This window comes from Schistocerca nitens, chromosome 4, assembly GCF_023898315.1.
Source record: "Schistocerca nitens isolate TAMUIC-IGC-003100 chromosome 4, iqSchNite1.1, whole genome shotgun sequence".
NCBI classification, from domain to species: domain Eukaryota; kingdom Metazoa; phylum Arthropoda; class Insecta; order Orthoptera; family Acrididae; genus Schistocerca; species Schistocerca nitens.
Genome location: NC_064617.1, coordinates 250802875 through 250816908, shown reverse-complemented (window position 1 = coordinate 250816908; position 14034 = coordinate 250802875). Strand labels below are relative to the sequence as shown.

Here is a 14034-nt window from a genome sequence, read left to right as displayed (position 1 = left end):
TTTATAAGAAATCTACTCTTCTATTGTCAACAGTTAAGATACAAGGGGGTAAATTCAAGCGAGGCTGTACTTCTCTGAACAATAAAATATTGGATGATAGGGGACAAAAGGTATATGAAATATTTGACGCCAAAGGTTTATCAGATGAAAAGAATTTGGTACTTTTTATATCAAGACTTAACTATGAAAAAAAGCTTCGTGCAAGTTGTTGCCACATTGACCAAAACAAAATTTTTGTCTATGTTTGGAGTGTGTTAAAAAGTATCTGTCTGATTTTGAACAAATTTGTTAATGTGGGTCCACCCCTTCAGATCAGAAATGAAACAGCTGTTTGTGGAAGCCAGAGACTTAGAGCCAAAAAGATGCTGTCAAGTTCATCTGATAGGCAGTATTTTCTGCAGTCACTCAGGGATTTTGCTTATTGGTTATCTGCACATATGTTCAGCAAACAACTGTGTAGTGCATGAAGAGGATACTTAGCATTGTACCAGGTGTTAAGTTTTCATCCAGTTCCAGTTGAGTATCAACCATGGGAAGAACAACTGCTCAAATATGTCTGTGCTTGCTGTAATTAGTCTAATCTCGTTTTTGGGGTCCCTGTGAGTGCAATATGTTTGTGGCTAAAAAATATTCCTAAATTCTTCAGTTGATACTACCTGTTGAAACTTTTTAAGTGAATCCTCAATCCATTCACAAATCTTGTTTATTAACCAATGTAATAATACTTTCCTTAGTAGACATTTTTTCATACTGAGTCAAACAATTTGTGGAAATAAAAAATACCACATCCACATGTTGCCTTGATCCTTGGCTAGAAGTCGTGCAACCAGTGATCACAGTTCTTTGTTATAGGGTTCTACAATATACCTGTTGACTATCTCATTTGCAAATTCATTAATTTTAATGGTTTGAACTGTTCCTTAGTGAAACTGATACTAATATCTATAACACTCAGCTTTTTGCAGTTGCACAAAAGGAAATTGTGGAACTGCTTCTGTATTTTCCTTTTCAACAGAACATTTAAAAACGGAGTTTAACATTTCTACTTTTGCTTTGCTACCCACAGTTTTGGTTCCTGTTTCATTCAAAAATGTCAAGACACTACATTTGGTGCCACTGACAACCTTGACATGTGACCAAAATTTCTTCAGGTTTAATGAGAGATCATTCGACAAGATTCTGCTAAGTTAGTCATTGACTGCCTCATGCGTTGCCCCTTTGACAGCATACTCACTTCATACACCATCTTTCTGTTTATAATCCTATGCTATGTTGTACACTGATTATGCAACTGTCACCATTTCTTAGAAGTTTCTTTACAGCGATTGTATACCACAGAGCATCCCTTCTATCATGAACTGTTCTGCCAGGTACATAACTATTCAGTGCTTGGTCAACTTTTGTAAACTTGAGCCACACTTGTTCTGCATGCTCCTGCTCAGAACTAAATATTTCAAGCTACTCCTTGAGATATGACACTACTACCACTTTATCTAGCCTATAGAATATGTAATTCTTTGTACATGTTTTTGTTGCCCTTAGTATTTAATAATCATTGTTACTACGTTTCCTTTATGGTCAGTGATCAAGTGTATTTTTTGCCATTAGATCTAATATAGAGGGTGCTTATAATTGAAGTTCCAGTTAAAAAGTAATTGCTCAGAATGATGTCAAATTTGAACAGAACAATATTGAAGAAGAGGGGAACTGTATGAGGGGGAGGGGGAAAATTTTTTCATTAATGAAAATTTTCCCCATAGATGGCACCTTAAGCATTGTAACATAAATGGATTCGGCTACAAATGGCAAGTGAATCGCATGGTATGAGTTGCACCTTAAACTAATTGTACTGTGTAATGTGTATGACCGCACTAGTTTCACTTTCGACAGTTGTGGCACTATTAGTTAGGTAAGCCCATCCACCACTGCAAGGCTGTACAGTATCAAACCAGATGGGAAAAATCAGTTTTCTTCCATGCAGCTTGATATAAAGTTGTATGAGTTTTTTGGCATGGTGATTCCCTAGAGATAGGTTCGTTGATACAATTGGAAAGATTTTATTACTTTGCATCAAGGGGCACCTCTCCTGTCACAGTGTGTGATAGTTGTGTTGTACAGGTATCTGTCGAGTATAAGTGATGTGACAAGTGCATGTGGCTTATTATTTTTGTGTTCACATTGTTGATGAAAGAAGAAGAGAGAATCTGGTGCAGAGACATAGCCAACTACTCCTGAATAATACCAAATTCTATGTTCCCATTGACATATAGCTCACCATCAACTTTGTATCTTGCCTTCGCTTTGAGACATTGTGGACAGATTCAGAATTTGACCCAGCACATTCGTACAATGCCCCATAATCAGGAATTTTTTGCCACTATCTTTCCTCCCCATACTGGTCGCATAATGAAGACAATAATGTTGTTCACCATCAGGATTTGAACTAGCTACCTCTGAACTGAGCACCACGACATGAGCATACATTAGCAATCTTGGCTACAAAGACAGGTACAGCTAATTATGGTACACACATTTTTTGCCTTGCCTTCTTTTATTATTATGCTTCGGAAATTCCATGATGTACAATATGGTAATCTCTGTTTGGTATTTTCGATTTAATTTGCTTTTCTTTCCAGCATTATGTGACTCTTCCTCATTATTGCTGTCCAGCAACTGCAGCAGCCATTAGTAAGAACAATAATTTTGTTGTGGTGTATTCAGATCACAAGGTTAGTAACTGATAAATTCAATCATCTTTTGTGAGTCTGTGCACTTACTATACTGTAGAGAAAAACTTCTTTCACTCTTTTACAGATTACTGAATATGATCTAAGACGGAAAGCTTTCACAAAGTTTTCCCGAGATCTTGACGGTCGACATCCCAAGCAGTGGCTGTCGCGGAACTTCCCAGTAACAAATGTCATATTTGACAGTAGAAACCCAGATATGATAATGTTACAGGATGACAGCACCTTCTGTATTGTAGACAAAAAGAAGGTAAGTGATGCGTCTTTATAATATGAATGCATGACTAAGGATCTCTCACGATTTAATGTACTAAGTGAAACTCATGGAATTACTTAAAGTGACCCTGTTTAATTGCAGATAATATTTCTGGAATAATGTAACATAATACCTGTTTGCAACAGTTATTGATTTTAGACTGTTATTTCTCTTTTGATGATTTCTCCATTATTGTTTCTTTGAAGTAATGCTTAAAATGTATTCACTATATTTTCATAAAATTCTAAATAGTTAGTATAATTTCCTGCTGCTCTTAGTCTTGTTCTACAGTCATTATTTTGTATTCTAGGAACTGCCTGCAAATGAAGCAAAAATACCAAGAATAGATTCACCTGCCTCAGACAGTCAAGACAGTAATATTTCACGCCAGTCACCTGCTGCATCAATAGTGCATGCATTTCACATTGTTAAAAAATACAAAGTGAGTACTCTTGTGTTCTCTTGGCTCTGTAAATGTTGGCCCTTTCCTCCTTTTCACATTGTCTAAATCAGAGATAAAGTATTTTACAGTATACTTAAATCAATTTGATCAAAAAATACAGATCATGGTGGAAATTCTAAAACTGAGGTGGAAGTGAACCTGGTGGAGAGAAAAGGAAGTAAAGATAGACAGCTTAACTTTTGTTTATAGCAGCTACATGCCATTTTTTTATGTTACCTTTAATTTTCTTATAAACATTATTCATGGTGCAGCCATAGTTTTAACATCAGGTAACAGATTTTAGAAGTGGCAATTGTGTTAATGTAACAGCCACAAAGATACACACACACACACACACACACACACACACACACACTGAAGCTCAAACACTGGTTACTCAAGCTGCTAATTTTCTTTGTTGCAGCATCTTGTTCATTTAGAGTGGCTGGCAGATGGCGTACTAGCTGTAGTTGAAGTAAGCCCATCCACCCTAATTTCACAGTTGCCTCCAACACTTGCAAAGAAAAGATTTGGGGTGTAAAAAGGTTTGTTTCAGTACTAACATTTAAATGAATATAGTTTTTATACAGAACATGTTTATTATATTAGCACTATTATAATACATGTCACCTGGTTATAAACATATTTTAAAGCTATAACAGAGCTCAAGATACCTTATTATTGTAAGTTAATAACTTTTCTTTCAATATCTCATTACTGTATATTTAAAAAATCAGGCTATGCTAAATAAGTATCTGAGATTTTTTGTTAATGTGTGTATTGTTTCCATACTGGAATATTCTTTATTGTTCATAAAGAGCCATTTCTGATTATCTTAATTGAACAAAGTTGTTTCTTTTTACTCCATAATACATTAACTCTGTAATCCTACAAAATCAGCAAATAATTTTAAATATCATTGTAAACACAATTTTCCTTTCCAACATTATTGTGCCAATCAGTTATATGTGTGTTTTGTAAAGTAGGAATGTAGAGCACAATTCTGTAAAATTGATAGACTATTAATTAACACTCAGGGTATGTTCTCCTGTCCATTATAGAATAAGACATGTGTGAAGGCAAGATAGGTAATACAGGCTTAAGTAAGTGTGCCAGCATTGTGATTAGTCCAAGGAATTAGGTGGCCCTATCAATTTTTGTCTTAATGTCGAGAGATAGCAACTCCAAATTAACTGTTCTGATTGCAATGCCCCACAGTGAGATTTGAAACACATCAATGTTTCTCATGGGCTGCAGCAGAATCTTTTATGCTGTTCTGTGCATGCTGAGGTTGGTAGACACTGTGTCAAGTAGCTGTTGAGAGGAACAAAATGATACTATATTGTGAGTGGTGTTTGGCTAATTTATATTTTTAAATAAGTATATACTGCAGTGCAATCATAACATCAGTCCTTCAGCACTAGCAGCCATCATGAAACCCACACCTCATTAAAGGGAATACACAGCCTTCACTTTCAGTATTTTAAAATTCTCGGTAAAATTTGATGTAATCTGAAGTGCCTTTGCATGCTTTCATGGAATCGTCATGTGTTCTTGAGCATAATTTGAGTTGGCAACTACAATGATCACCACCTCCTAGGTCCAGAGAGTTTCAGTCCAGTTCAACATGCTGTGTATTTATGATAGTTACAGCTGTATAGATTTAGTGTAAACAGAAAAATCATACCTTAATGGGAGCTGTAATTGGTGGCTTGAAAGCAAGTTTATTGAGACTCTCAAAACTATACTAGATGGAGACTTTCCTGCACTTAAGCAAAATTGTTGTGCAGTACATCATATTGCAGCGCCCCATTACACAGCTTCAGCTTTCTAAATTTCATTACTAACCTCTTAGCATGCTTGAACAAATTTGTAATGTACCTGAGAGAAGATAATCTACTATTGCTACTATGCGCAGTACCACCTACCACTTTACATCTAAAGTTTTATGTGCTGAAATTCTACCTTCCCACATGACTATCTGTTTCATTTTGATGTTACTCGTATCGTAGCAAATAAATATACCATACATTGTTAGTGTGACATCAAAGGAGTGCATTATATCAAAGAAAAATCTCCTGGTGAAACTTTACTGTTTTACTTCCTACAGAAGAACAATACTTTAGTTTCCTATTTACAGGAACGCTCCAAGTGTAAAAGTGTAGTTCATTCTCAGTTACATTGCTTATAAGATCATTTACACTGCTTATAAGATCATTGTGAAGCTAACAAATTCATCTATATTATGTTTACAATGTTGTCATGAACACGGTAGACAGCTTTTCCTTGCCCTATCAAATGATTTTTTTTTTTTTTTTTTTTTTGTGTGTTACTTACAAACTGAGGCTCAGCCTATGAAAATTGTAAGCTGTGGTTTCTGTTTTGGCAGGTCTGGTGGCTCAATTGTATGAACTGGGCTAATGTAGAATGGACCCACTTTCTCAAGGGAGCAAGACTGCAGGGAAGATCGCCATCCAATGAAACCTGGAACGATAATGAAAAAGTACAATGTACAAATGCTAATATAATCTCAGTATTACATGTAAATCTACTTTTATTTTTAAAAACTGATAAAAAATTTTGTACATACTAATTGAGTTGATAAAAAGAAACTTTTTGTACTTCAATGTTTTTTCCCTCTATTTGAATACAGACAGTGGAGACCATAGTACTATGTAATCTCTTTAACAGACAGTGTTGTTTACACACAGATTTCCGATAACTATTGTAGGGTCATTAAAAGTCTTAATGTGTCTGTCGTAACTGTAAATGTTGCCTCCTCGTATCCACTGGCCATGAACAGCTGGCAGAATTTTCTTTTCCTTCATTTCTTTCTTCCTTCTTCTTCTTCTTCTTCTTCTTCTTCTTTTTTTTTTTTTTTAATAAGGCACAGTTACTAGTTACTTGAAGAAACTCAGCAACCAGCCATATTTGTTTGTGCCAAGATGTGTTTCAAGTTTTCACCTATGTATAGTTGTCATATATCAGTATAATGTTTTTATCAACTGCGGCATTCAAAATGAAGTTGATAAAAAGTTATACTGATAAAAATGTAGAGATGTGTTGCTTAAATTGAAATTCGGTGAAAGCCCAAAATGTGTCTTGTATTTCTTCTTGTAATTCAGTCCACAGTAATGGAGCTTAACCATCACTGTCATGTATAAATTATGTGTAGCACAGTATTTTGTTGTGAAATGGCACATGTATAGTTGAACCATAGAAAATCCAGAATGAAATAACAATATGAATATTGTATTTCCTTCTCATCCCATCCAGTAAGTGTCCCCTGACCTGAGGTTCTGGGTGACTTTTCAAAACTTTACTCATTTTCCTTCGCCCTTCTTCCCTACCCTTCAACCCTTCTGCCGGAAGAAGGTGCCACTAGCCCTGAAAGCTTTCATACCTAAAACTGTATTTTATGTGTGTGTTCTTCAGTTGCTGCTTGTTGAGTAGATTTTTTATCTATACAATTATGTACTTTATGTTGTTAAAAATTGACTATTTTTGTTGTGTTATGAATATTTGGATAGATTACACACCACATAGCGAAGGCACTGAACAGCAGAGAGGCACATTCAGTTGTAGACTGTTGGAATTTAGCTATCAGGGAAGGGGGGGGGGGGGGGCAACCCGCACGTATGACTCCCCCCCCCTCCCCTCCCTCCCTCTCCCTCCCTCTCTCTCTCTCTCTCTCTCTCTCTCTCTCTCTCTCTCTCTCTCTCTCTCACACACACACACACACACACACACACACACACACACACACACACACACACACACACGCAATTGATGGCAATTTTATCAAACCAGACTCATTTCTACTGACTTTCAACAGCACAAAACTTCCACAGCACGTCAAGGCAGGTTTTCTTTGTCTAAGCATGTGGCCTTATGTCCCAAATCCAATGCACTGTTTTAAGTGCTGGTAATTTGGGCACACTACTCTTGTTTGTAAGGAAGAAGCCACTTGTGACAATTGTGCTCAGGCCACCCATGATGGAGTTGGCTGTTCGTCTCCTCCAAAGTGTGTAAATTGGTCTGGGGATCAGCCTGTCTGGAGTAGGGATTGCAGTGTGTTCCTTTAAGAAAGGAAGATACAGGAAATTAAAACAGTAAAGCTCATCCTGTATGGTAAGGCCAAAAAGATGTATAAGATCATGCAGCCACCCCTACCCCACGTTCACTAGGCCTACCTCCTTTGCTTCTGTTCTTAAACAGCCAGTTCAAAAGACTGATGCTACTACACAAACAGGGGTTGCCAGTGTCAGCACTAGTACCTGCATTTGTCAACACACTTGTGCTGCTTCATTTATTTTGAAGCCCATACCTACCCTCAGAACTCCAGAAAAGTCCATGGCTGCCGACGTCTTGGTGCTCCCTGCCCCTCCAAAGGTTCAGCCTAGTACACCATCCAGCACTGCCACTATCACTGTAATGGTTGTGGCTCCGAAGCCTCCACAGGTCGAAAAACCAGAAGCAAAGTTCATTCTCTGATGGAGGCACAAAGAAAGCAGTCCAAGGATGTTGGCGTCACTCACCGTGATGTCTCTCATGATTGGTCCTCGGAGCCAATAGACCTTGATGTCCCTGTAGGGCACTCATCTTGGCCCAAGACTGCATTCCCCTCAGCAGGAAGCCAGTGAAAGTGCAATCCCGTCATAAATGGCTCCCATACTACAGTAAAATATTAATGGGTTCAGGACACATGCGGAAACACTGAAACTCATAGCACAGGAATGAACCCTGTGCTTGTGTTTGCAGAAAACCCATTTTAAAGCATGTGATACCCCTGTATTGCAGAGCCATACCCTTCATCACTATGATTACATGACCAGGAAAGGACCAAGGGAGGTGTTGCTGTATTTGTCAATGACACACACCACTTCTCTGCTGTCTCCCTGGGTACTGGTCTACAAACCATAGCTGTTGTCAGAAGGTTACTATCTTATCACTGTACTACCTCCAAAGGATGCAATAGACACTGAAGACCTTGCAGACCTTGCAGAACAACTCCCCCATCTATTTCCCCTAATGCAGATTTCAATGCCCATAATGTATAATGGGGCTCAAACTATACTTGCCCTAGGGGTCTAGCCTTGGAGGGGCTGTGCATCCTCAACACAGGTGGCACCACTCATTTCTCCACTGCCACTGGATAATCCTCAGCTATCAACCTCTCTTTCTCTTCTCCAGTCTTTGCAGCTCTGCTCACTCGGAAGCAACTGATGATCATTTCAGTAACTACTTTCCATGCTGCATCCACCTACAGGATGGGGCATTACCTGAACAGAAGTCACTGAAATAGATGGTCAGCAGAGCTGACTGGAACTGTTCAGCCGGCTGGTTGTATTTGAACACTGCGACACCATCTAGGAATGGGTGAACTACTTCACGCAAGTAATCCTTCATGCTGCTGACTTATTCATCCCAAAGTCCTCAGATCACCTTAAGAGGGCAACCTGTACCTTGGTGGACAGGTGAGTGGTGCTCAGCAATGTGGACAGCCATGCGGCTCTTCGACGGTTTAAATACTGCCCAACAGCAGACAATCCCATGGCCTTTCAAGTCATGGGAGCCAAAGCTTGAGACACCATTAAGGCAAGTAAGAAAGGTCGTGGTAAGTGTTCCTGGACTCCATCAACCATTCCAATTGTTTTAAGAAAGCATGGAAAGCCATCAGGAGGATTTCTGGTAAACAGAGTTGTTTCTCAATAGCAGCGGTGCTGAAACAGGGATGCCTCCAAACAATACCCAGAGACATTACTTAGATGATAGCAAAGCATTTTGCAACGACTCCTGCCAATGCCAGCCAGGATCCACAATTCTTCTGCTACTGTGCACCATAGAGATGGGCATGTTGGACTTAAGAGCCAACACTTCTGATTCTTACAACTGCCCTGTCTCCATGAGGGAGCTGGATTCAGCACTGCCTGAGACTCGTGATATTACATCTGGTCATGACCAAATTTGATACTGCAGGCTTCGACATTTGCCACCAGTGTCACAGAAAATCCTTCTCAACTGTTTTAATTTGACATGGCAGATAGGTTAGTTTTCCAACTCATGGAGAGAAGCAATATACCTCTCCTGAAACCAGGAAAGGTCCGAACATGTCCCAATAGCTACCGGAGAGCCTCCTTAATGAGCTGTGTAGGAAAGACCCTGCAGCGAATGGTTAGCTGTCGTCTGACTTGGTTATTAGAGACCATGCAACCCCCACTCAGTGTGGATTCTGGAGATTTTGAACCACTGTCAATGACATGACCCTGCTTGAGACAGCTATTCAGCAGGCTTACCTATGTGTACATCACTGTCTTGGTATATTCTTTGACTTTAGTAAGGCGTGCAACACTACTAGGAAACACAGTATTCTTGTGCAGCTCCATCAATAGGACTTTCATCGCCACCTCCCCATCTTCATAAGGTCTTTCCTGTGTAAGTGGTGTTTTAGGTTCCGATGACACACTTTTGGATCATTTTGAGCTGGAGAGTGATGTTCCTCAGGGCAGTGTTTTGTCGTAACCATAAATAGTATCACATCTATGGTAAGAATCCTGTACAATGCCCCTTATTGGTGGCAAATTTTGCAGTTTTCTGTTCCTCCTGCAGTATTGCAACAGTGACTCGTCAGCTGCAACTTAACAGTGCAGGGGTTAGAGGTGTGGACTGTAAAGACAAATTTTCTGTAGATAAATATGTTTGTGTACATTTTAATAAATCTTTTCATGGTTTTAATTTACCTGAATTGCATCTGAGTGACACTGTTTTACGTTTTAAAGACTCATTAAGGTTTCTGGGTCTCAATTTGACTCCAAATCATTATGGTTACCACACCCGAGAGAATTCAAAGCCACAACCCAGAAGGCACTGAATATTTTTTAGTGCCTTAGCCACAGGTCTTGGAAAATGGATCGCGTGGGGCGCATCTGCTCCAGCTTAAGGCTTTCTTGTGATCACAGATAACTATGGGTTCACAGTATATGGAGACCCTCTTATCTGAAGTTTATTGACGCTATTCACCATGAGGGGGATTAGGCTGGCCACAGGTGCTTATAGGACCAGCCCCTCACCCAGCCTCTGTGCTGAGGTGGGAGAATCTGCAGTCACCATCCGGCAGCAGCTCCTAAGGTGCGTCAGGCATGTAAGTTCCCCACAGCTTTGACTTCACCTGCACATCACACTTTTGCTTATCCATATAAGGAACACATTTTCTCCAGTCGTTCATGAGCAACAAGACCATTTGGGATTTGTGTGCAGCATGTGCTGTAGTCATTTTATGCAGCAAATACAACCCCATCTCCAGTGTTTTAACTTCCTACCACTGTGGTTATTGCAGAGGCCCTTGATTTTAGATTTAGTGCAGTACAGCAGATATTGCACTCCTGCATCTGTTTTCAATACATTGTTTTATGACATTATAACTAAGCACCACAACTCTGTTGCTGTATTTGCAGATTGGTCTAAATATGGGGACTTCACTTGTTGGCCTATTGTTTTCCCCAACTGTATCCTCAAGATCTGACAGCTTCAAGGTTTCACCCAGTGTTCAACATGGCATTATACATGGTCTTGCAGGTACTGGAGCAGTTGTCAAATGTTTTGAGTCCTTGTCTGTTCCGACTCACTGAGTCTCCTTCACTCTGTGCAGTAGTTGTACCCAGCAGATATAATAGTCCAGAATATACAGGACATCATCCTCCAACTGCAAACACTGGGCAAGCAGATGTGTTTTTACTGGGTGCCATGGCACATATGTATTGCAGGAAAAGAAAGGATAGATGTAGCAGCCAAGGAGGCATGGCACAATCCTCTGTTAGTTCAGTGTGCCATACCCCTGTATGCTCTCACCTCACTGTTGAGGCATAGAATTGTGCATTGATGGGAAGAAGAATGGCCAGAAGTGACAGATAATAAGCTGCGCCTCATTAAGTCCACCACATTTCCATGGCCTACCTCCTTCCAACCATGCAGTTAGGATGAGCTGCTCCTTCCTGCACAAGCCACAGGCTTCTTGCTCCAGCGAGAGGACCCTACAGTATGCGGTGCTTATGGTGTACAAATCGCAGTGTGCCTTATTTTACCTGATGTGTTTCATTTTCAGACCAAAGGGCAGAAGCTTATTTGCCATCTATTTTAGCTGACAGTCAAACTGATGTGATATAACCTGTAAAATTCTGTGAATTGTCAGACTTCTTCCTCTAAATTTTAAGGTGCCATTTATAATTTATTGTTAGGGTGGGTAGGTCATCTAAGTTTTTGATGAGTGATCAACCAGTCACATAGCTGTGAATCTCCTTTAGTTTTCTTCCAGTCTTCATTGTGTTTCAATTACCAGTTTTGCACACCTCCCCATTTGTGGCATTGTTTTCCATGTTGTGAGCTAGTGTGATTGTGGGTAAGACTGGGAGAGAGGAATGTGATTTTATATCAGATTGCCTTTTAATTCTTTCGTGCCATTTTCTACGTTTTAACCAAATTCATTTCAATTGATCTTCATGTTGGCCCTGATAAACCTCAATGATGAGTGCCCCTAACCCAAAACAAAACACATGCACGCAGTAGAGAAAGATGACAACTTGGCTACAGTAAACATGTTCAAGTAAATGCAAGTTGCAGTAGCTGTGCAGAAGCTTGCACAGAATTGGCTGTGGAGAGCTACATCAAACCAGTTTTTGGACTGAAGGCAACAACAACAGTGGCACTGAACAATATCTTACATCAAGTTTCTATGTGTTTGGTTACATGATAATTTACAAGGAGAGAAAATAAAAATATTGTTCTGCTGAACAAAAAGTTGGGTACGTACCATTAGATTTTAAGAACGCATAGGCGCTGTGGAAAATATAAACAATATACACTTGCTAAGCAAATGTGCATAACCTGTTGTTATATGGTGTGATGTTTGAGGGGAAATGCAGGATTTTGACAATGATCATTTAGAATTAAAAAGCACTAGAAATAATGAAAAGGACTAACAGCATATAAACATTTTTAAATTCATGAATGTAGTGTTAAATTACATAGTGTATTTTAAACAACCAAGTTTACAATTGTGAAACCAAAAGTTGAAATAATTTTCATAGAGAAGTACATAAAAAGGCCCTACAGCGTGTTCTGAAATTCCAGTTACAAACTTCTTCTAGGACTTGTAGAGAGGAGTGAGTAGACAATAATTTCAACTGGAGCCCATGTCCAAAAACATACTGTTTCATGCTACAGCTGTTCGAATATATGTTTGCTAGCTAGGTATGCAACAGGATAGACATGGTGGGGGTGCTTATGTTGGATCATTTGATGTCCATCCTCCCTTTCTGATCTGGTTCTAGCCTCATTTATAAGTCTGCAAGTGTCAGAGCAACACGGTTGAGTGCACATTTGCAGAATACTCTTAACATAATCCTTCTATATGGTGCAGCTCACTGTAATGGAAGAGCTGCTCATCTATCAAGATCGTTATCCACAATGTCTGACTCCCTTCTTGCCACAATTACTCGAAAGCTTCAAGAAAGGAGTACTGTCAGTAGGTATGACTGTGGTGCTCCAAGGAGATGCCGCACACCCGTAGTATGTTTGTGTAAACTGATTAAGTTTCCTTTTTGTTTGTTTGGTTGTTAATGACTGGAACTGTAAAACAAGTGATGTACTGGCTCATGCCTGATAAATTCAGATTACCTTTTAATTGTTTCGTGCCATTTTCTACGTTTTAACCAAATTCATTTCAATTGATCTTCATGTTGGTCCTGATAAACCTCGATGCTGAGTGCCCCTAACCCAAAATAAAACACATCCGCACGCAAAGTTTTATATTGAATGGACCCATATTTTTCCGTGGATGTCGAGTTAATTTTAGTCTGGATGTTGGCACTGGGAGTACTGGAAGTGGATGGTTTACTCTAGCTATTGTCTGATGTGAGAATGCGTCTCTACCTGGACTCTAATCATTCGCCGACCAAGATGTCATCGCTTACAAGACCTGGCATTGTGGAATAGATGCTAACTACCAGTCTAGACCTAGTTATGTATATAGCAATATGCCTTTCACATTGTATACCCATTCCTGTCGTAAAGTTAGTAATGATGAAAAAATACATGTATGGATGAAAGGACTTGGTGTACTTGCTGAGAATGTAACTCTAACTGGTGATGTAACGCTGTACTATAATTATTAATAAAGTGTGATCTGTAGTGTGGTTGTAACATGGAAATGGTAAATTTCCAGACACGGGTTCCTATTCAAAATATTATGTACTCACTCACCTCTACAGATCCTAGAAGTCTGTAACAGGAGTTTCTGAACACTCTGTATATCAGAAAAGTGTTTCATATAAACATAAAATAATCTTTAATGTATTTCCTCAAAAATAAAGAATATAAAAAGATCAGGTATATTTAAGACAGTGTAGAAAAAATTATAGTATGTAATATTGTGATAGCATTGGGGATACACAAATAAACAATACAGGCCTGCCACCTTGTTCAAGAATACATGGGGTGTGTGTTTTACTTTGGTTGTCTTTCTCAACATCTTCAGGAAGTCAGCCTTTGCAGCTCATGCTGCTGGAACTGTACATAGAGAGATAAGCATAGAA

General features: G+C 39.2%; 2 protein-coding genes across 2 annotated transcripts in view; one reads left to right on the top strand and one right to left on the bottom strand.

Moving 5' to 3' along the window:
• Positions 1 to 6066, top strand: part of LOC126252929 (U3 small nucleolar RNA-associated protein 4 homolog) — an 82585-nt gene extending 76519 nt beyond the window's left edge. Inside the window, exons 12-16 of the mRNA XM_049953924.1 lie at positions 2637 to 2729; positions 2815 to 2997; positions 3314 to 3445; positions 3870 to 3990; positions 5835 to 6066. Coding sequence (XP_049809881.1) covers positions 2637 to 2729; positions 2815 to 2997; positions 3314 to 3445; positions 3870 to 3986 — 525 coding nt within the window. The 3' untranslated portion in view covers positions 3987 to 3990; positions 5835 to 6066. The remainder of the gene's footprint in view (positions 1 to 2636; positions 2730 to 2814; positions 2998 to 3313; positions 3446 to 3869; positions 3991 to 5834) is intronic.
• The window catches only part of LOC126252233 (uncharacterized protein C20orf85 homolog), a 71720-nt gene continuing 63478 nt past the window's right edge, over positions 5793 to 14034 (bottom strand). The window contains exon 5 of the mRNA XM_049953105.1: positions 5793 to 5929. Within this exon, the coding sequence (XP_049809062.1) occupies positions 5793 to 5929 (137 nt within the window). The remainder of the gene's footprint in view (positions 5930 to 14034) is intronic.